This window comes from Microcebus murinus, chromosome 3 (genome assembly GCF_040939455.1).
Source record: "Microcebus murinus isolate Inina chromosome 3, M.murinus_Inina_mat1.0, whole genome shotgun sequence".
Classification (NCBI taxonomy): Eukaryota; Metazoa; Chordata; class Mammalia; order Primates; family Cheirogaleidae; genus Microcebus; species Microcebus murinus.
Genome location: NC_134106.1, coordinates 81346851 through 81371211, shown reverse-complemented (window position 1 = coordinate 81371211; position 24361 = coordinate 81346851). Strand labels below are relative to the sequence as shown.

Sequence of the window (24361 nt, the reverse complement as noted above, 5' to 3'; positions counted from 1 at the left end):
AACCTCCTTGCTGCTGTAGTTTAGTGGCACGATCCTCCCTGACAGGCATGAGATGTGTGACTACCCTACTACTTCTATAGGTAACATTGCTGCTGCAAATCCTAAGCCTGGTCTTTGAGGTATTTTTCATACTCTGCATTCCTGGGAGTACCTACTGAGGCCAGCTGGACCCGTGGATAGGCGTGGGAATGGATCCAACATCCCTGAGACCCCCCCCAACCAGGAAATCTCCCAACTACAAAGATAATTTCTGTGCCCCGACCCTATGAGTTCATACTCTGCCAATCAGCAGACCAAATTCCCTCAACCTTTGTTTGCCAAATCACCTTTAAAAACCTTAGCCTTCAAATTTTCAAGGAGAAGGATTTGAAAAATCGCTCCCATCTCCTTGCCTGGCACCTTGCAAAATAAAACTCTGTCTCCACTGTGTCCCCTGCTGTCTGTGTATTGGCCTTCACTGGGCGCTGGGCAGGGAACCTGGCTGGGCTGTAACAGAACTTGGAAATAGAGACACCCAATTCTCAAAAAATAGTTTAGCCTGGAAGCCGCAGCTCCTGTTTTGTTTCATTTTAAATCAGAGGATGCTGTTATTAAAAGATGCTTTAGGGAATAAGGGTGAGGTAAAAGTACTGCGGATGGGATGGGGTGCCTGTGGGAGACCAGGAAGGAAGAGGAGGACTCCTGACAAGCCACGGCCCCTGTCATGCTTCGCCTCCCTGCGCCTCAGTCTCTTCGTCTGTGACATGGAGACAATAGTAGCACCTCCCAATGTGGCAGGATTAAATGAGTTAATATAAGAGCAATGCGCTGAAATAGGGCTTGGCAAATTGAACACGCTCTCTAATCATTAGCTATATTATTAGCAGGTTATTAGAGTGGGGCGTTAACAATGGAAATACAGTGAAAGAAGTGCCTCAGAAGACACATCAAAAGAAGACACTGTAGCGCTTTATAAATAACAAGGAGGATCAGATCCACTGAAAAAGTCTAAGCTATAAAGCTATTTCCTTTAAAAAAATTTAAAAATAAAAATAGCAGTCGGTTCCTGTCTTCACAGTTAGTCAATGTGTATACTTCTTTATCCCCAAGCTCACAGCAGCAGAACTCCCAGGGGTCCCGAGCCTTCAGTCATGGTGTCCCAGAGGACAGTGGAACCCCTGAGAGGGCTGAGGAAGCAGAGGGGATTTTCCCAGCATGCACCTGCTGAGGCCAACATAATGGCGGCACATCCAGTTACATACAGCACAGAACCAGAAGGCATATTTTTAGCCGAAGGTAAGTAAATATTACGCTAAATAAATTATTCTTACTCGCTGACGGATCTGATAGAGATTTCTTGATAGTATTTCTCGAATTTCATCCATTTCACCAGGTGTGAGCTTCCTTATTTTTTCTTCACGACAATCACTGTGAAAGTTTAGAAGAAGAATGTTTTACCTTCTGACAAATATTAGAATCACTGGTTTTCTTCTTTAGAGATATGATTCCATTATTTAAGAAGAATCTTAGAAATAGCACTTAGAACTTATTCAATATTTTTAAATAATTCAAAATTCTAAAACAGTGTCAAAATCATTCATAACACGTTTCATAATGCACACATTTTCAAAGTCTATTCACGCCATTATTTTTTTAAGGAAGAGAAACTACAATGGCCTATATATAATGCTATTACTGTATTATTTCTAACACTCCATACATGAAATAATATAGAACGGTTTTCTCCGACAGAAGCTCAATTAGCTATATTTAATTATCAAGGCTTTGTATTTTAAATACCTCATTATACATATTTGCAAACATACCATTTGTAATATGTATGTATATCTATTTAGTGACATGTTTTCACATTTTATGCTCTCTATTGAAATGGCTTCCAAGCTTAGTGCTGAAGTGCTGCCTAGTGTTCCTAAGTGCAAGAAGGCTGCAATGTACCCTATGGAGAAAATGCATTAGACAAGCTTCACACATGAGTCATAGTGCTGTTGACGATTGAGTTCACTGTCAATCATATATATTAAATAAGGTGTCTTTAAACACAAACATACATAAACAAATTACATATTGATCAACTGATGAAAATTCTGTGACCAGAAGCTTACAGGAATCCAGCCATGTATGTCCCTAGGAACAATGGTTCAATGTTTGTAAACCAGTGTTGGAGGCGACTTTATAGAATATAACTACTGCATATAATGAGAATTGACTATATTTATACATTTTTACACTAACTCCATCCAAAAAAGCTTTGAGGGGTCTTACAAAAATATTTAGGACAACAAAATAAATAGATAAGGAAATAAAGTTAAGAAAACAAATTTAAGCTGAGAAGGTTAATATGCATAAATGCAGGTCTCACAGAAGATGCACCGAGGACACACAAAGTAAGGAGCACAGTTCTTTTATATTTTTTTAAATGCAAACTTATGCCATTATTGTAAATCAATCATAATAGCAATTACTGGGGTACACAGCCTAGTGGCCAGTGGATAACGGATACACACAAAGGAATGAATACAAAGATCTAAGGCTTCAGCAAGACAGACTTTTCTAGATTTAGATGATTCATTTTTGCCTTCTAATATCATAGATTAGCTGTGCCTGAATTTGAACTTATATAATGTAATAATACAATATGTGTTTTTTTTGCATTTAGCCTTTTTTTTGCTTAGCATTATGTTGAAGATTCATCTCTTATTACATGTAGCTGTAGTTCATTCATTTCCACTGACATATAATATTCTATTGTATAAAATACTATGATTTATCCATTTTATTGTCAATGAATATGTGGCTTCATTCCATTTTCTGGATGTTGCAAACAGTGCTTCTATGAATATTCTCATATATGTTTTTTAGAACACATATGATTAGCCATTTAGATATTCTACTTTGTAAATTACATGAACAAGTCTCTTTTTTTTTTTATCTTGTTTTTTTGTTTGTTTTTTTTTTTTTTAGCACTTTGACAGTTTTATGTGAGGCAAATATCTTCTCCCAGTCTTTGGTTTGCCTTTTCACTCCTTTAGTGATGTACTGGGATAAACAAAATCTCATGATTTTAATATAGTTCAATGTATCATCTTTTCCTTCTTTTAGTGCTTTTGGGGTTGTTTGAAAATCTTTCCCTATCACAACATGAAGAAGACATTCTCTTATAATCTTCAAAAGCCTTATCGTTTCACTTATCACCTTTAGATCTATTGAATACAATACACCTTGACTTGATACAATGTGAAGCAGTGGTAAATTTCACTTTATCTCCATCTAGATTACCAAATTGACCACAATCATTTTTTTCAAAGGCCATCTTTTCTCCACTTGTCATATGGTAAACTCTGTCATTAATAAACTGTCCACATGTGGGTGGCTCTGTTCTGACTTCTCTGTTTTATTCCAGTGGTCTACCTCTCCTTGTTTCCGTATCTTATTAATCATGTAGCTTTACAATAAATCCTGGTATTTAATAGTATAAACCTTCTAAGTTTGTTCTTCTTCAAAATTACCTTGGTTAATTTTAGCCATTTACATTTCCATAAAAACTTTAGGACCACTTTGTTTAAACACACACAGAGACACACCACACACACACATACACACACACACATACACACACCCAGGATTTTGAATAGCATTGCTTTGAATCCATAGATCAACTTACAGAGAATTGAAAATTTTATAATATTGAATCTTTCTCTTCCTCTATTAATATTGGCTTTAATTTATCTGTTTTGCACTGAATGTATAGCTTTCTGTGTAGATATTTTGTATATTTTCTCTAAACTTGATATTAACATTAGATATGTTGTGTGATGTTGATGTGTATGGCATTTCATGGTGCTATTCTAAATTAAGCAATTTTCTAAAATAGCATCTTCTATTTGTTGATACTTATAAAAATACTACTGAGTTTCTTTCTTTCTTTCTTTCTTTCTTTCTTTCTTTCTTTCTTTCTTTCTTTCTTTCTTTCTTTTTTTTTTTTTTGCCATGTATTCTGAAACCTGGATAAATTTACTTAAGTCTATTTACCTGTAGATGCTTTTGGATTTTCAATGAAACAATCAGGTTGTTTGTGAATATTGATGGCTTTATCTGTTCCTTTCCTATCCTTAATATATTTTATGTATTTCTTGTTTAGTACTTGTAAAATATTAAATACAAATGGTACTAATAGGCATCACTATTTTGTTCCAGATCTCAGGGTAAATCTTTCAACATTTCAACATTATAAATCATTGCTATAGGTTTATTGTGAATAAAATTTATCAGCTTCAGGAGGGATTACTCTATTTTTAGTTTGCCTAAATTTTTTAATATAAAAAATATTGAATTTCTTAAAATATTTTTTCTGTAATGGCACCCCAATGTGGTACCCATTTATCCAGCTATGCAGACAGCCATTAATTTTGTTGCCTGCATCCCTAACCCTAAACCTTTGCCTTTACCCTGAGTACTACTGGCTTTGAAATGAACTGTAAACAGAGTATAATTGATATTTTCCTCCTCTGAGATCACAAAGGCAATGGCTCCCCTTTGAAAAATGGATAATTAAGTTATCTCTTGTTGCAACTCAAATGGAATAGCATACGAAAGACTATAAAACTTTAAAGCTAGAGAGAAACTTAAAGATCAAGTCTGGTCCCATTTTCCAGTTGAAGAAACTCAAGCTCAGTGAGATGGATGGACTAGCTCAAGGTCACACAGCAAGTTGCTTGCAGAGCTGGGACTATAAGTCAGTCATTCTACTGCTCAGTCCACTGCTGTTTCTAATGGAATATAATATCTTTACCTCCAAGTCATCCTCACCATCCTTCTTCTCAGTCTGGATCATGCCAACTCCTGTAATTTTATAGGGGACTTAGAGTCCTAGTAAAGAATCATAGTTTACATGACTGGGTATAATGTACAGCGTTCTCCTCTCTCACTTCAACCTTCCTTCCTATAGGTAACATTTTAATTAGATGACAATTGATTTTAAATGAGCTTCAAGCTCATCATTGGAAGACAAAATCTGTGGGGACTTATAATTTCTCTCACTTTTGTGATAAAGAAGGAATGATGCTTACATGATGAAAGAACCTTACGTGTTAATCGAGTTTTACTGTATTGATGTTTCTCCTACTGACTTGTTGGAAGACATTGGATAAATCTTTTCACAATTCTGAGTCTTCATTTTCTTGTTTATAAAATTAGGAAGATAGACTAGATCAGTGGATCTCAATCCTGGCTGCATATTGGAAACATCTGAAGAACTTTTAAATATACCTATGCTTGGGCCTCAATACCAGAGATTCTGATTTAAATGGTCTTGGACAGGGCCCAGGCATCTGTATTATTTAAACACTCCCAAAGTGTTTCTAATGGACAGGGTGGATTGAGAACCACTGTATTAGATGATCACTGTTGTTCTTTCTAAACCTTCAACTATGATTCTGTGAATAATTTAAGAGGAAATAGTTATATAATTACATGCATATTTACAGTATATCTAAAACGCCTTAAAATATTCCATTTCACAATGCTTGCTAAGGGGGCTGCAATTTACTTTCAATAAGCATTAAATTTCCCAAAGCAAATATAATAAAGGCATAATCATTCTAAACATGACAGAGTATTTTCTGATTAGTTCTAAAATGACATAACATAACATAAAACATAACATAACATAGCATGCACATGTGTAGGCTTTCAAATTTTAAACAGAATTTAATTCTGCTGTGAGATCTTAAGGCAACTCAAGCCGGGTACAGTGGTGCACACTTGTAATCCTAGCTACTTGGGAGGCTGAGACAGGAGGATCCCAAGCCTAGGAGTTTAAGACATGCCTGAGCAACATAGGGAGAGCCCCCCACCCTACAAAAAAAAAAAAAAAAGAAAAAGAAAATGAAGAATACCTGAAGGCATCTCTCTCAGGACATAGGTCAACATTTTTTTTGTTATTACTGATTTCAAAAAACTATCAATGCATATATAGTAATATTAACTTTTATTTGCAAAACTGTACTTACTTTAGAGATGCAAAGGAAGGAACAGTGCTTATCATCCCAGTCTCTGCCATCTCAATGGCATGTTTTATTTCAAGCTTTTTATACAATGACACAATGCTTGACTTGGGTTGGTTTTCCCGAATTAAAAGCTTCCGAAGGTATTTATCATCAAATTTCTTAAACCTGTAAAAAAAAAAAAGAGCCAAACTTTCAATAAATTAGTACTGCACTGAAAAAAAAAGTGTTTTTTTCTTTTTACCAATAAAATCATTTGCACTAATCCCAGGAAAAAAACTCAGCAGCAACACTTAGCTAGACTGAGCATTATATATATATATTTTTTTGTATGTATATACATGTGTATATGAACTATACATACTATATATAAGTATATATATACACACACACATATATGTATACATAACACATCCTGGTACATTTTTGTATATGAATATGACATGTATATATCTAGTATTCACTAACTGTAGATTAAAATAGATATTTTTCTTCCTTTAGCATTTCTCTAGTTTCCATTTCAGCAAAATTATTTAGAAATGTTGTCAGTATTTGCTGTCTCCAGTTCCTCTCCTCTGATTCTCTCCTGAACATTCATAGTGCCTCCAACACTCTATTAAAGCTACTCTCATCGAGGTTGTCAGTGAACCCCACAATATAAATGCAATGACCAATTATTAGTCCTCACCTTTCCTGCCCTCACCTGCTGGAAACATTGTCTTCATTTGGCTTCCAGCATACCATACTCCCCTGAGATTCTCCCTGTTTCCCTCTAAGCCTGCCTTGTTGGTTCTTTTCCCTCTTTCTGACCTCTTAATGTAGGAGTCCTCTGTGGCTCAGTCCTCAGTCTTTGCTATCCCACACTCTTCCCCCAGCCATCTTGCCCTCGTTTCAATAGCATCTCCTTGCCATTAACTCCCAAATTTGTGTCTCCCACTCCAACCTCTCTCCCAACCGCCAGCCATGACCATTTGGCTGCCTTCTCAACATCTCCAGTTACATATCTAATACTTGACTTGTTCAAACTCAACTGACCTTCTCCAGCATCCTCCCCATCTCAGCTAATGATGACTACACCAGGTCAAAATCCCTGGTGTCATCCTTGATTCTTCTACTTCTCTCAGGTTCCATGTTAGGGGCTGAATTGTGCCCATCTAAAAATTTGTATGTTAACATCCTAATCCCTAATAACTCAGAATGTGACCATATTTGGAGATCTGGTCTTTATAGAGGTGATTAAGATGAGGTCATGAGGGTGGGCCCTAATCTACAATGACTGTTGTCCTCATAAGGACAGGAAATTTGAACTCAGACACGTACAGAGAGAGGGAAGATACTGTGAAGAGGCAGGGAGAAGACAGCCACTGAAGGAGGCTCAGAACAGAACCTTCCATCACGGCCCTCAGAAGGAAGTAACCCTACTAACATACCTTGCTCTCTGACTTCTAGGCCCTAGAACAGTGAGACAGCTCATTTCTATTGTTTGAACCACTCAATTTGGTGCACTTTGCTATGGCAGCCCTACAGACTAATACTCCATTTATGCCCCATCAGCAATGTCTGTTGCCTCTACCATCAAAACATATACAAAACCCAACCATCTCTCACTATCTCTAATACCATCGCCATGGCCCAAGACATCAACCTCTCACACTAAATTCCTGAACTGGTCACCTAACTGGTGTCCTTGTTCCCATCCTTGTGTTCCTACAGCTTATTCTCAACACAGAAGCCTAAGTGCTCCCGGTAACATGTAAATCTAACAATATGACTGTTCTGTATCTCCCCTGAGTGGAAGCACAGTGGCCCATGGTGCCCTACACAATCTGGGTCTGCACCTCTGAGCACAATGCCCCTCTTCCTGCCGTTCAGCCTCACTTCCTGTCTTACAGACTTGCCAGCTATGCTGCTACCCCTAGGCCTTTATACTTACTATTCCTTCTACTAGGAGTGTTCCCCAGATACCTGCCTTTACGTCTTTCCTTGACAGCCCTTGAAAGGAATATCCATACTCTCCCTTTCAGTCTTTCCTTGACAGTCATTTTCTCAAATAGCCTTTCCTATCCATCCTATCAGGCTTGCATGTCACCCTCCTCTCTGAGCAGTCCCTGTCTCATTTCCAAGATGTATTTTTCTCCATAGCAGTTATCACTTTCTAGCACGTCATAAAACTTATTCATTTATCTTATTTTCTGTCTCCTAGCATTGGAATGCAAACTCTTTATAGCCAAAGATCTTTTTCTGCATCACCAGTGCCTAAAACAATGCCTGGTACATTGTAAGCATGTGTGGCAGAATGAGGGGATCCTTTAGTCCCAATTCCTCCCTGTATCTGCATGCTCTGCCATTTTACTTGACAATGTACTCCCACCATGTCCTGGGTGACATGCCCTGCCCCACTCACTGCCACTGGGCTCAATAATGTTACTTGCTTTGGCCAATGAGCTATTTGAAGACACAGTCATGGAAGTGGAGGCTTAACCTTGGCTTACATCTTGCACCTCCACTATCACCATGAGAAAGATAAGCACAGAGTAGCTCTTTAGCCTCAGGACCAAGGTGAATGTCACATGAAGTGGATTCAACTCACCCCAGTCACACCAGGTAAGGCCAGCCGGAATCAGCTGATAGCCAACCAACCCACTGAGTCATAAGCAAGGCCAGCCCAGGTCAGCCAAGCCCAGTCCAGACCAGCTGGCTCTCAGCCTCTTGACTCAGGCACTTTCATAACAAGTGACTGTTGTTCTGAGCAGTCACTGAGTTGTGGGGTGGTTTGTTATACAACATTACTATGCCAATATATAAATGAAACAACATGCAATAAACATTTGTTGAGAAAGAAATAAGTGTGCTACAGTGATCACCATAAGCCCAAAGAGGTTTATAGGCACACCTGTGCCTTCAAAGGAATCAATGTTAACCCACATTCTTCATGCAAGTCCTTTGTTCTACATACTGGAGGGCTCTGAAGAGTTAAGCCATCCTGATATGCTTTGCTGTTGACTGGCCACTGCACCGAGTCTACTTTTTTCTACTTTTATTTTGAATTTCATGTTGGGCCTACTGAGCTACAACTCCTGACAGCAACACAACATTGTTTTTAAAAATTTCTTTTATTATTATTATTATTATTGTTTTACCATTTTACTAGAGATAAGCAAAGGGAAGAACAAACACCAAGGACAATGGCATGCTCTATTTTGCATAGGGAATGTGCGTGTTCTTTCTCAGCTTCATTTCCACACCTTTCATTTCTCTGCCAAGCTACACATAGGTGTCCTCTTTCACCATTATTGGATTGCTTTGGCCAAGTCTGGGAAATGCCCCTATTGTATTACCCTTTCACTTCATTCTCAACGGATCAAATGCCTCAAGAATTCTCTGGCAGGACCACTGGAAATCCACAGCATAAGGATTTCAGAGGAGAGGGAAAGACACCCAATATACCTAAAACAATCACTTCTTTCTTAATGCCATTTTTAGTCACATCAACAATTAGATGTGATCTGAGCAGAACTGATTTTAAAAGTGGCCTGTGTCAGCACCAAGTCCCCCCACACCCGCTTCCCTGCTCTACCTGAGCTACACAGCGCCTGTGACAATCCAGGACACTATTTGAAATTTACCTGGTAACATTTTTGCACGGAAGAATATAAATGCTTATGAAATGATCAAATAAAGCATATCCACTGCGGTGAAGATTGTGAGACATGAACCAAAGTTGGCTCTGCTGTCTTTAGCACTTACAGCCCAGTTATGCCGGCCACCTTTAGGTATTTGCCAGGAGCAGATCACAGACCTGATAGTGTCTCTGCCTGAAAGACAAGATATAGCCAGACCTTCTCCGACATTCCTTCACTTGAGTTCCAGACCAAACCCACATGACCACAGTGTCCTCCTTTCCTGTCTTCTGACAGTGCCCCAGGGCCAGGTGACCTGACGACATGCCAACTCCTATCTACTCCCCCCATTTGGGAGGCAGAGGAGTGGTAGAAATCTGGAGGCTAATCCTTGCTTTTGAAAGGGAACAAGCTGTTCTGGGTTACCCCTCTCACGTGTCACTCCAGGGAATTCCTGAGGGGATGCTAGGGAAGGGAAGAAAAGTGGCTTAGTAGAAAAAGAGAAGTGGAAAACAGGCATTGCTATGGCAACAGTGGAGAGGAGAGGCACAGGGGTCTGTCTTACTGACTCGGCACAGACAGGGACCCATCTGTGGTAGGAAGGTCCCAGGGTAGAGAGTCATAGGAGACTCTCTGTAGGGTTCTTATCTACTACCTGCCTCCACAAAAGAGAATATTTCCCCAAATAAATGGCCATTTAAAAAAATATTTTTTATAATGGAAATTTTAGTTTCATTTATTTATTTATTACTTTTTTTGAGACAGGGCCTTGCCCTGTCACCCAGCTGAGGTGCAGTGGTGCTATCAGAGCTCACTGTAACCTCGAACTCCTGGGCTCAAGTGATCCTCCTGGCTCAGCCTCTTGAGTAGCTAGGACTACAGGTGTGCACCACCACGCTTAGCTAATTTTTAAATTAGCGATGGGGTCTCACTATGCTGCCCAAGCTGGTCTCAAACTCCTGGCTTCAAGTGATCCTCCTACCTCGACCTCCCAAAGTGCCAGGATTATAGGCGTGAGCCACCATGCCTGGCCTTCCTTAATTTTATTACCTTGTGTTCCCATGTGGCTAACTGGGAATTCTCTCTATACAAATAAAATATTTTTTCTTTTAGTTATGAAGTAAGGCCAAGGCCCAGGGGCTGTTTTTACATTGTGAAGGTTGTTCCAAGCATTGACGTCTGTGTAACTCATTGTATGCTAGTATTACTTAATGACACCTCACACTTTCACACACAGTGTCTGTTCACTGTGTGACTGTTTTGTTGTCTCTATTGTGTTGCAGAATTTCAGAGGCCTCAGTCTATGGCTTAAACTTCCTAAGCATCCCAATATTATGCCAGCATATATGAGCAAACAGGAAGCACTGAAAAAGAATGAATCCGAACTTCTTGATCTCATAACTGTTTCTCAGTTTATATCAAAGCATGCATCTAATTCTGCCTGCCTAGTCTACCTTTTCCACTTCAACTATAAGATCCTTGAAAACAGGTATTGAGTTGTATTTATCCACCATAGAATTTTTTACAGAAAGGTAAACTCTCTGTGTGTGCATTTATATATGTATTAATATATATAACCTTTTAGATAATTTCAGCCTTCACAGATATACATCTATTGTTTCTGATAGTCCAATTTACATCCTCAGGTGCTCTGAATCTCTGCATTTGACAAAGCCCCTCACCATGTGAGCCAAAATGGATAGTAATGGGACACCCAGTTTTTAACCAAATAGACTACATTCCTCAGCCTCCTATGCAGTGAGGAATGGCCACATGACTGAGTCCCAGCCAATGTGCTAGAAGCAGAAGAATCTTGTGGCAGCTGCTGATAGCTTTGGTTAGAAGGCAGCTAGCACATATCCTTTGTCTCTTCATTATCTTTCTTCCTCCAGGTAACCTAGAATGGCTAATGCGCATGCAGCCAGTGTGGCCCCAGAGGCAGCCTTGGAAATGGAGGCCACTCTTAGCAGATCAACCAGACAGATGGTAGGGGGACCGGGGCAGGGGAGGGGGTGTCTGTGGAGTAGATCTCATCTACTAAACATACACTGCCTACCTCTGGCTATTTACAGAAGAGAGAAATAAGCTTCCACCTTGTTTAATCTACTATTATTATTCCACATTTCTGTTGTAGCTGAACCTTATCTTAAAGGATATACTAGGAAAGATTTGCAACTCTGAAAAATAATACAAGTCAATATGTCCTGCTTCCAGGGTTATCCAGAGCCACTTCATAATATAGTGGCCTAAGACCTTCTTACTTGTCTCTCCAAAAGTTGTGACCCCAATGTCCACAAACATCTTCAATCCCAGTCTTCACATGATCAAAAAACTGAAACACAAAAAGGCTAATTGATTAGTTTTACATGAAATCATTAATTTTCACTCTACTTATATCATGCCTAAATTCTAAAGGTCCTGCTAGTTTTTGTTTTCTGTTTGTTGTACTGAGAGCAATAAAACAACAATTCATATGCAAACAAATTGATGAAATGTTTGTCACAGCAGTCTTAGGCCATTCCTAGATTATTCTGCTCATCATAACAGTTTGTTCATAATTTTCAAAAATATGAAATATGGTAATAATTTCCCTATAAGAACATTTTCAGGTTGAAAGAAGTAAAAAGAGGAGATTTCTTATCCCTGTGTTCATGTACAAGTTTAGCAAAGTAACCTACAGACACCACAATGGGCTTTATCTGCTCTACACTCCCCTAGCATGTACCTTCCCAGGCCTCCCTCTCTCTCCCCTCTGTCATTCCCCTTTTCTTCAGGAAATGGACAACTTGCTGTCAAGCTGTTTGACTGATTCAAATACTTTTTAACATTTAAATTGTTACACTGTATTAACACCTACCCGACAATGGATTTCTTCACTGACAGCTTGCTGTTTCTTATTGGACCTCTTAACATCAAGAAACTCTACCAGTGGCCGGATAGTTATTCCCTGAACATAAAAAAAACAATAGTGAATTTTCTTATAAAATAAAATTAAAAATTCAAGAATAACTTCTCTTCTCCTAAGCTTTGATAACCAACAACAAAAGATACTCTGCTCCCAAGATGTAGCACCATAAATGTAACCTTTTGTTAACTTTTTCTTTCTTTCCAATGGCTGGCATATCTTCAAACAACCACGTCCCAAGACAAAACAATGGAAAAAAAGAAAGAAATTGAGAAAGTAACTCTGAGAAATAATAAAGCATTATCAAGTTCAGAGAAATCGCCTACTTGTTGTATTGCCCATGGAAAACTTTTCAATTATTCCTTCATTCATTCGTTTATCAGAAGTGTTTTAACTGAGCTTCTGTTACATACATGTCAGGGCCTTGGGCATTTGGGACAAAAGATGAATAGGTAAGGACCTCAGATTTAGGACTCTGTAGTCTTTTTAAGAAGTCAGATACATCCAAAAACAGTTACAAAATAGGCAGAAGAGGAATGATAGACGCAGACTCTGGAGGAAGGTCAAGGCAAGCTTGGTGCAGAGGAAACAGTGGGTATCAGTCTTACAAGGTGTTGGAAGCATTTTCCAGCAAAGACCACAACATAGCAAAGCATCAGCAGCAAGAAACGGCTCGCAGTCAGTTTGGGCCTATTCACTTGGGAAATGAACTTGGGAAATGGAGAGAATTATAAGCTATTCAGTAAACCAGGAAGAGAAGAACATTTCTTAAAGTAATAACATATATCTACCAGAAATCTACAGTGAGCATCTCACTTTATATTGAAACAGTAAAAGCATTTCCATTAGAGCCAGGAACAACACAGGATGCTCTCTACACTCTCTGACACAGTTCTGCATGGCCCAGTCAATTAAATAAGAAAAGACAAAGAAAAAGTAGACATGTAAATACTAAAAGTGTAATGACAAGATTTTTGTTGCTCATGGATGATCTGGGGTTTTTTGTCCTAAAAATCTCTAAGATAATCCTTTTTCATTTAAAAATAACAAGTTTAGTAAAGTGACTAACATAAAGTCAACATGCACAAAGCCATCCCATATAGCAATTTAAAAATGTAAGAGAATTAAGGCCTATACAATAGCAATGAAAAAATATATATAGAGAGAGGGTGAATATATATATACATATATATATACACACACTGGTATAATATATTTAAATACTAGTTTACTATATATACTGTATATTTCCCCCCTCTCTGTATATATATATATATATATATATATATATAAAGGACATTAAAAAGATCTGAGTTTTAAAAAGACACATACAGTTCCTAGATGGGATAAAAACAATATTATGACAATTTTCTCTCAACTAACATTTATATACAATATAATTCCAATAAAATATCCCTAAAGATTTTTAACAGAATTTGACAGATCGATTTTAAATTAACCCAGAAGAGTAAATGTAACCAGAAGATTTTAGAAGAAGAGGGAGGGAGGGAGAACTTACAGATACAAACTATCAGCTAAGATGCTTAAAAGTATGTAATACTGGCACCAAAGTAGGACAGCTGAGGAAGGATAAGAATGTGGGGTGAAGGAAGAGCCCCAAGTTTCTTGCTGGGGTTGTAGTAGTTGGCCACTACTTCCTGGCAGGAATAACAAATGAGTGGGAAAGGGCGGCTGTTGGGTTTTGGGGGAAAGGGAGTAGATATCTGGAGGTATGTTCCCTGCCATATATTTGATTTTCATCTCACCTTTCCCCATGTCTTGAAGTCTTTAAGATGCTTTTTGATCATGCAAACTGACACACACACACACACACACACACACACAGGCATGCCTGTTAGTCCAGCTCTGGGCATCCTTGGACCAGTTAGCGGGACTAACTAAGTTTCATTTTAACTTTCTGAAATGTGAACTGATTTTGGCCAAATTTGGTATAAGACACATCTTGTGTTCTATTTGCATTTCAGTCTACCACTTTGAAATAACGTAGAAGGTAATAACAGCTTTCCAATCAACACATGTTCTGTAATTTTTAACTTATGTAAATGAAAATGGGTGTAAACATGTGGTTTTCAGAGATGGGAGATTTTCACTGAGTTCCAGATTCCCTGAAACCACTAGTTTAATAATAGCTCAAAGAGAAGTCAACAAAATCAATGCAATTTTTTAAAACTATATATTAGCACTATTCTAAAGATTGCTGCTTCACGCACTTTTTTCCTATCAGCATTCATTTAGTAAATAATAAATTAGTGCCCAGTCTTTGTAAATACAGGACATAAAAATAAAGATAGGACACAGGACCTGTCCCCATCTCTGTGTTGATTCCTTCCACCTGACAGATAATCTAGAAGTGAATGCACTACCCCAAATAAATCACAACTTGTCCACTCCAGGAGGTAAGTGCTGCCTATCACCCAGATCAATTACAATTTCTAAAAGCACAACATACTTATGTTTATAGTTAATAAAACTTATAAAAATGTGTGTTTGTTTAAACAGTCCCTTTTAATAGTTGCCCCCTTTCTCTTTGAATTATTTGCAGCGGTCATGTCGTGCTCAATGGCAATTATTTAATAAAGGGTCCCTTCCTTCCTCTCCTCCCTTCTTCCTTTCCTTCCTTTGCCAATCATCTATTTTGGAGGCAGAGTGCAGGGCATTTGTATATGCTATATTAAGCTCCCCAAGCTGGATGCTGTATTCTAGGAATCTCTGAGAGAGAGAGAGAGACCTTTTGAGAAGGTACCTTATTTTACCACATTGGAAAATTGCTAATTTAGGTTAACCAGGGAGCAACCTGATAAAGCTTAGAAAATAAAATAGTGTTATGCATGTAGGATTTATAAAAACCTTAGTTTTCCATCAAACTACCAAAAATCATATTTGCAAAGCACAAGTTAAATTTTCACCCATTCATTCAACTTTGGCACAATAAACACAACAACCTGAGTCGGGCCTCACTAAAGGCATCATTTAACAGCAGGTACAGAGAGGAGAACAGGGAGATGAGATTTATTTTCTGTTTTGTTCCATCTCTGCTTCCCTCCCTCCCTGCATCCCTCTGCTTCCACTAAATGAAGCGGGGGAAATAACCAACTACCTGCATGATTATACTGAGAGTTCTTTTGGTCCGTTCTTTTCCAAGAAAATGAGTTCTTGTGTTGTTTTTTGGAATTAATATTTGCAAAAAGAAGAGGTGAAAGAGAAAAACTTCCTCATATTTCCTTGCTGATTTAGCAGGCAATTTCCAGAAAAAACTTGAGGTAACCGTTTTCATTTATTAAAAAATGTCAGTATCATTGCTATGCTGCCATATGCAAGGCCTCTCTCACAAATGCACTTGATCACAGACATCGTAAACCGAGTTGTGTGAATAGTATTTATCTCAGAATGGGATAAGTGGAGCGAGAGCCATAAGAGTGTCCCAGGAGGTGTGCCTGGTCCTCCTCTGTTTGTCTTTCTTTCACCATTTCCCGTACCACACAGTGATTATTTGTTCTATGTCTGTTTCTTTCCCAAAACGAGGTTTTTTTCTGTCCTGGGTCATCAGTGTTTCCCGCTCCACTGTACCTCAGTGCTCCAACATGCTGCTACAGCTCCGCCTTTTAAAACCAGAAACTAAAGCTGTCCTTTGGCAGATGTCTTCCTCTGGCCACTACCCCCTTTCTCTATCTTAACAGAGTTGCCTCTATCTTCTATCTCCAATGTCTCTCTCAACTCCTCTCTCTTAAATCCAATCAGAGTTCTATCCTCCCACCTGACCCCACGTGCCCTAGTGAGGATGGCCGCTCATTGCTACGTGGCCATACCCAGCGGACTGTCTTCCATTCAGACCTCTCCTGACCTTGCGGCTCCATTTGTCACAACTGCCAGCACCCTCTCCTCCCCGAACGCTTTCTTCACTCAGCTTATAGCAACTCCTGACATTTCTCCTCTTTTACTATTGACCCTTCTTGGTCTCCTGTGCCGGTTCCTCCACATTTTCTTGATTTCTAAATATTGATGTTTTTAGGGTTCAGTCCCCAGATGCCTTCTTTTCTATACTCATTCTCTGAATCATTCCTTCCAGATTCATGCTTTAAAAGCCACTTATTTACTGATGAATCCCAAATTTATATCTCTCACCCTCGCTTCTTCCCCAAATTCCAGACTCATATATACAATTGCCTACTCAACATCTCTACGTGGATGTCTAATAAGCAAATGTACATGTCCAGCATGTATACATTCAAAACTGTACACTCCGTTTCCCACCCTTCAAACTCCATCCTTCCTCCATATTTTCCACTGAGTTAAAGGTCAGCTGATTGCTTTCACCTTGAGAGCTAGTTGCTCAAGCAAAAACCCTTGGATCTACCTTGTACTATTCTTTCTCTCAAATCCTAGACTATTTACCTACATTTTTCCATCTTAAAACAGCCTAATCATCTTTCTCATTTTAATGTAGGTCTAGAATAAATTATTCTGAATTCTATGGAATTCCACCTAGTAATGGTATAAGTTAATTAAATATAAGGGTGGTGTCATTATTAAGATAGCTAGCTAGATAAAACATATGACAATTTGACAAATGAAAGAACATTTGAGGGCCAGGCTCAGTGGCTCATGCCTGTAATCCTAGCACTCTGGGAGGCCGTGGCAGGTGGATCGCTCAAGGTCAGTGGTTCGAAACCAGCCTGAGCAAGAGCAAGATTCCATCTCTACTAAAAATAGAAAAAAATAATTGGCCAACTAAAAATATATAGAAAAAATTAGCCGGGCATGGTGGCACATGCCTGTAGTCTCAGCTACTCGGGAGGCTGAGGCAGAAGGATTGCTTGAGCCCAGGAGTTGGAGGTTGCTGTGAGCTAGGCTGGATGCCATGGCACTCTAGCCCAGGCAACAAAGTGAGACTCCGTCTCAAAAAAAGAGAAAGCACATTTGAGGGTCCTCACAATGTCTATAAAATATTGGGCATCATCCCTCCAGTTTGAGAGGCTAAATTAGCAAAAGTTTATTTAATTGTTGGGAAAGGTCACCCCACCATGGGCCCTGAGCATGCCCACAGAGGGTACCAAGAAGGTAAGGCCTTAATTACCTGGGCCATTCCTCAGGGTTGCAAGCAACAAGCAGTTAAGCGTAGGGTAAAGTCCCAGATGCCTCACAGTTCTGCAGAATGATTCACAGTAAATTCCATCGTTAATGTATAACTGAGGCAAAAAGAGAATGCCATCTCTTGAATTCCAGTCAACCTTGCTACCTGATGGACTTCTAGGTAACCACTGTATGCATTTACAGAATTCTGGGGATCTGCCATATGATCACAGCAACTAACTAAAAGATAATTATTATACTCAAACAATTTTTCCTTCCAAAGAAAAGTATATTGAAAGAATTTAAATTTTTCTGTCTTTTGTCACCATCTTACTTAATGTTATGTATTAAAACATAGCAAATAATAAGGTTAAAAACCTGCCTCAAGTGTTGTACTTTACAGACATATTTCCCTGTACTGCCTGGGAGGGAGGTACCAAGGAGGTACCTTTGTCAAGATTTTATAGCCAAGTAAATGGAGAGCCACAGAGGCTGCAAGACGCAGGCTCAGAATATCGACCCAGAATAGACCTTACTCTAAAGTCTTCGCTGTATATTACTGCACTCCACCTTCTCTAATTTCGAATATAAGTATAAAACATGAAAAGTACCTTATATTTTATATAAATAACATAACCAATCTTATTGAAAAGACAACAAACTCAAACGCCCAAGGAATCAGAATTGTTTATTCACTCAATATTCCACAACAGCATTTTCCGGTAACATATAATGTGCTTCATAAAGAAGCTACTTTCCCTAAATAGCAACATGATTCAAGTGATGTTAAAATTTTCATTATAAATTATGGTATCAAATTACATCATGCAATTCTATTTTTGAAGCTAGGGCTAACTCGACAGTACCAGGTTGAAAGAGCTTATCATGTAAGAAATATTAAAATAAGAAGAGAAAAGTATATTTAAAGTTTAATAATAGGTCCATCAGCATAAAAGTTGTCATTTGTAAAAGAATATATAATTCCTACTCAAAAGGCAAAACTTTATGCATGGATTTAGAATTAGTTATTCCTACTATACTTTTAACCCATTAAATATTTCCCTGTAGGCATTTTTCACTGAATTCCTCAATTATTGATGTAGTCTGGAAAAGAGATCCTTTCTGAAGGGGGTGTGTATGTATTTGTGTGCATATGTGTACATGCACATATGTGCATATGCATATGTTCACAGTCTCAAGAGCCAGGGGTAGGTGGGAGAATGGAAGGAACAAGAGGTGGGTAGAGTAAGGAGCCAGGCAATATGAGACTTCCTGACATCCAGCTTCCCCTCCACCCCACCTCCCACAAGCTCCTGACTTTCTGCACAACACAAGAGTTACAGGTTATCCCTCGAGTGATGCTTGATTCTGCTGAGCTCAGGTCTAACACCTCACATGTCACACCTCACCCCTGGTCTTGCTGAATAATCCTCCCAAACACACAAGGCTGTGTCTACTTCTTCTCATCTCTGCCTCTACTACCCAGGGTTAAATCATCATCATTTCTGGCCTGGGCTACTGTGTGAACACCCAAATCAGTCTTGCTCCTTCTGTTTTTGTATCCCATAATGCATTCTCTCACCCAGCAGCCAGAACAGTCTTTTAAAAGCACAGCGCTCTCCTGCTTAAAACCCTTCTCATCGCCCTCCAATTAAAGCCACACTCTTTACTTTAAGTCATCAAAGCTCAACAATGGGTGGCCTCCTCTATCTTTCTATTTTCACTCTCTCCTTACTCACTTGGTTCCTTCTTTCTAGTCTGGGAGCTTCCCATCTTAGGACTTTTGCATCAGTTCTTCCTTCTGTCTGCAATGGTCTTTGCCCAGATCCTAGCTGACTCCACGTCTTTCACATCTCAGATTAAACATCACCTCCACAGAAAGACCTTTGCTAACCTGACCTAAATATGATGGCAATACTTTCTATCTTTAAGAGGGGGAATTCTGCATTTTTCCTTTGAGTGTCATCAACAACCAGGCCTTTGTCCTGTTGCCTGACAGACTGATGTCCATGATCACTGCTGAGAATCAGCCTCAGAAAAGTGTTGATAACAAAGGCAATAACAGAGACTAGCCATCTTAATTTAAGAAAGGGTCTCCCAAGGTGTTCTTCTCCAGGATTCCAGACAAGCCCCTGGCCCCAGTGTTGGGAGGTAAGTGTGGATGCATGAAGGATGAACTGCCTCCTGGAGAGCTGACTAGGAGGAAGGGGAAGAATCGTGATGTGCTGCAATACTGAGCACTCACTACACACCAGGCTCTCTGCTGGGCATCTGATTTAGGGTTAAGACCAAACTGGTTTTTACCAGCTGCGTCAACTTGGTACAATTGCTTAACATCAGTTTCAGCACCTCATTTTCTTCATCTACAAATAGAAATAACAAACAAATAGTGGCTCCTCCAAGAGTTACACGCCATGGAATTGTTATAAGAGTTAAATGAATTGATGTATAAGATACTTAGATTTGAGTAGGGCACCTAGAAAGCATTCTGTGACTAATTATTAAATAAATATGAAAAATTTTTTAAAGCACACATCTCCTGGATTTTTCCATCCTGGTTGATCACTTATTCTCAGGCTTCTTGGCAGCTTCCTTGTTCTCCTCAGTGTCTTAGGGTTGGGCTGCCCTGGGGCTCAATCCTTGGTCCTCTTTTTTGGTCCCCTCGGTATGTATTTTCACTACCTTGACAATCACATCCAGCTTTGGTGGCTTCTAATACTAGCTGACTGCTGATGACTGACCTCCTTCCTGAACTCCACACTGCTACCATCTGCCTAGACCGCATCTAACTAACTGGCGGTCTAACAGACACTCTCCCCTGCATCCCGCGATTGCACCACCTGTCTCTCCCTCCCACCTCCTCCTTGCACGTACTTCCCTTCTGAACTGAGGGCAGGCCCACCCTTCCAGCTGCTCAGGCCCAAAACCCTGGGGTCATCCATGATTTCTGGTTCTACACACTCATGTCTAACCCAACAGGGACTCCTGTAGGTTCCAGCTCCAGAATATATTCTTGCCACTCCTCACCAACTCCACTGTCACCAGCCCGGTCCTGCCCGATGATTGTGTGGCCTCCACACTGAAATCCCGGCTTCCCCCTTCCCTCTTGGCTGTCTATTCTCAACACAGTGGCCAGCGTGATCCTTTTATGGAGTAAGTCAGAACACATCTCGCATGTGCACAAAACCTGATGGCTCCCCTTTCACCTAGAGAAGATTGAAACTCCTTCCACTGGCCTGCATGGCCTATGTGACCTAGGGCCCCGGATTCTCCTTGCCCCATTCTCCTACCGCTCCACTCTCACCACACTGGCCAAGAGCACACTGCCTTCAGGACACACTGTATCCTTCAGCCTATTTGCCCGGAAGGTTCTTGGGCTTAGCTAATCCCACCTCCTACATGGCTCAATTGTCATTTTTCTCACTGTTCCCTTCCATGACCATTCCATTCAGATTTGTACTGCCCCACTACTTTACCCTTGCCATGCTCGATCCCCTACTTTCCTCTATTGCATAGAGTCTTTCACCTTCTAACGTGTCTATAATTCACTCATTTACTGTGTTTCTTCTCTAGTCCTGCCCCTTCCAGCCCCTGCAATGTAAGCTCTTCAGGGACAGGGATCTTTTTATGTTCTGTTCACTTATGGATCTTAAGGCTCCTAGAGCACTGCCTGGCACATAGCTGGAGTCCAATAAATATTTCATAAATGAGTATCTGCAAAATATAATCCTCTAAGAGCTTGCATTTTTAACTTAAAGAGATTGATGAACTTCAAAGCAAGGATCTGGACACAGGTCCATCCCATATTCTGCCTCCCAATATTAAGCTTGTATCTACCCATTCCTCTGTTTCAGGGGGAGCACTGCTAAGCAGTCAACTCATTTCAAATGACTGTTGGAAGGTCACCATGAACAACTATCATTTAACAAGAACATTTACTAGGTCAGAGGCAAATGACCAGGATTAGCAAGCGCAGTTCACAATTCCCCAGTAGTAAGCTTAGATCACTTAGTTGAGTTTCCTTAAATAATAATTCCTCTGTGTAGACCACATGACCTGATTGGACTCTCTTAGGCCCCTGGACAATCCAGGGACATGAACCCAGACAGGAAATATCATTTTCCCTAATATTATAACTACCAAAGCTCCAACACACCTTTGCTGCTTTGCATCCTGTAAACAGATTTCATTACCATACTCTGAAAGATCTTGTTTCCTTCTGGTAAAGGGAGAGACTTTTTCCAGGAGAAGGAACTCTACTCACCAGAATGAAGACAGTAAAGAATATGACAACAATGGCAGCTGTGATGAACAGCTTTTTCCGAGGAAACACAGCAGCAGGAAGGAGAAACACCAGCGCAAAACAGATGGCACCCCGGAGCCCTCCGTAGGCGATGATGAACTGATCCTTAAAGGTCAGGGGAATGGTCCGGAACCAATTAATGACTTGAGTCAGCACAAAGACACCTGCAGAGAACAAACCCCCCACCCAGAAGATAAACTGTGAGGCCAGAATGTGAACATAGGTAGGCTCATTTTCTGTGTTGCTGTGACAGGGCAAATGATTTAATAATAGGCTCCTCGGTCTTTCCTCCTTTTCTCTGTCTTGTTAGTATCAAATGCTCTTGGCCTTTGACATTGTTGTTCCAGGATGATGGGTGAAAGCATGAAATCAGAGAAGCCAGAATAGGCTCATGTGACTTAGAGCAAAGGCTTGAAGATACTCAGGGAAGAAAAGAATGTAAAGGGGAGGAGAGGAAGAGAAGGAAGGAGATGAGGAAGGAGAAGTAAAAGGAAGAAGAAGAGGATGAAGAAGAGGAAAAAGTAGAAGAGGATGAGGAGGAAGAAGAGGAAGGGGAAAAGGAAGGAACAGATGAGAAAGAAGAAGAAATGGAGACACAAAAGGAGCCTCAGATGCAGGAAGGGATGAATAAGAGGAAAGCCCCCCTCTGTCTGTGAGTGTCCCTGAATGCATTTAGCAAACAACTGCTCGTTACCCAGAGCTCGCCAGATGAGACAGAAGGCCAGCGTGAAGCAGACGAAGGCCCAGTTCCACTCGTGGTTCTTCCCAACAGTGGACACGCCCATGAAGATGAAGATCAAGGTCTCGCTGACACTGCTCAGCATCTTCATGAAGTACTTGATGGTCGTGTAGGATTTCTGGGACACGTTTTCTTCCACGTACTTATTCATAGTCATTGCACAAGCCGTGATTCTGAAAGAGCGGATAAGGTTTCTATTTAAACATGACAGTGATCTTAGTTACAGTGCAAAAGTTAGCACTCAAAAGCTAAATGACAGCTCTACTCTTCTGCCCATTCAACATTATGAATTGAATGTGATTTGCATGTAAGCCTTAGAAATCCTACGATCTCATCTCTGGGAGGTCTTCGCACACACCCATGGCTCAAACTAGCTCAGTCTACCCAGCGTTCCAGCCCTTCACTCCCCTCATCGCAGAGCCACACTCTCAAATGTTTACAGACATGAGCACTATCAGCTGCTCTCTGCTCAGTATCTCAAATAAAACAAGTCCAAAATAAATTTGAAATTCATTATCTTCCTATAAAATGGATTCTTTCTCCCACATATACTCTATTCCTTTATTATCTAAAAATCGTAAGCTATTGCATAAAATCCTAAACTTGAAACTAGGGTTGCATCGAACTTCCCTTTCCATCACCTGTCTCCCCCCCCCCCGTCCCATATAATTTGTTACCCATTGTTTTAAATTCTCCATCTTGAATATCTCTTGGACCCACTCATTCTGTAGTTCTGAGTCTCATTTCTATTTGCCCATTATAACTGCTTCTGGGAAATTCAAAATAAGCTCTGAGAATTCCTAAAGGAAAAAAAACTCTTTGGTTTGTTTTCCTCAGTATTTCCAAAATTTTGAGATGACCAATCCCTTTATTCCCATTCTCATGGCATTTATTTCAACATGGCACCTCTGGAAGAGGAAGGGCTCCAGGATCAAGCCCACACTCCTAAGGTGGAGACTCGAAGCTCTTCACATAAGTGCATCAGCGGACAATTCCAGTTTCACACCCCCCTACTCCGGTACGCACCATATGTGCCTCCACTATCTGTAATTTGCCAAACGTGCACTTGCTCTCTCCTGTCTTCCTGCCTTACTGCACACATGGGCTCATTTCTGTCTGGAATGCTACCCCTGACCAACTCAAATGCCACCCACGAAGGGGAATTTAGGATGAGCTGGGTGGCAGCCCACATTAGGTCCCATCTAAAGAGACATAGTTACCATAAAGTACGAAAGGACTTCATTACAAAAGGTGCTATAGAATGAAAAGGGGGGTTAGAATTAAAGCAACCTGCTCTGCCTTCCATTGAGGGATAACTGTGCCATAAACCAATTACCAGTCATGAACTGTGAGGTTTTGCTCATTCTCATAACTCTACCACTACAATGACCCTGCGTACACACACCCTCCCTACTCCCCTCGCGTGGAGCTCCTTACCCTGGGAAACCCTCCTACTGTGAGCACAGGATAAGTAGAAGAATGCAAACCCGAGGCTCCTCTGAGTTAAGACCTAAACAGGTAACCATGAACAGGCTTCACTGCAACAGACCTGTTCCTCACGTAGCAAACATATACAGCTGTATTTACTTTTGAGTCCCATCTTAAACCAAAACAAAGGCTCCACCAATCTAATGACCATGTATTTAGCCACAATGCCAGTGCCCCTAGAATGAGCAGGTATTTCTTTTAGATTTATATGAT

General features: G+C 40.1%; 1 protein-coding gene across 1 annotated transcript in view; it reads right to left on the bottom strand.

The window, feature by feature from the left end:
• Positions 1 to 24361, bottom strand: part of SLC9A2 (solute carrier family 9 member A2) — a 94539-nt gene that overhangs the window by 8534 nt on the left and 61644 nt on the right. Inside the window, exons 4-9 of the mRNA XM_012740526.3 lie at positions 22616 to 22833; positions 21883 to 22085; positions 12480 to 12569; positions 11884 to 11954; positions 6009 to 6170; positions 1311 to 1407 (exon numbers count right to left, since the gene is read on the bottom strand). Coding sequence (XP_012595980.1) covers positions 1311 to 1407; positions 6009 to 6170; positions 11884 to 11954; positions 12480 to 12569; positions 21883 to 22085; positions 22616 to 22833 — 841 coding nt within the window. The remainder of the gene's footprint in view (positions 1 to 1310; positions 1408 to 6008; positions 6171 to 11883; positions 11955 to 12479; positions 12570 to 21882; positions 22086 to 22615; positions 22834 to 24361) is intronic.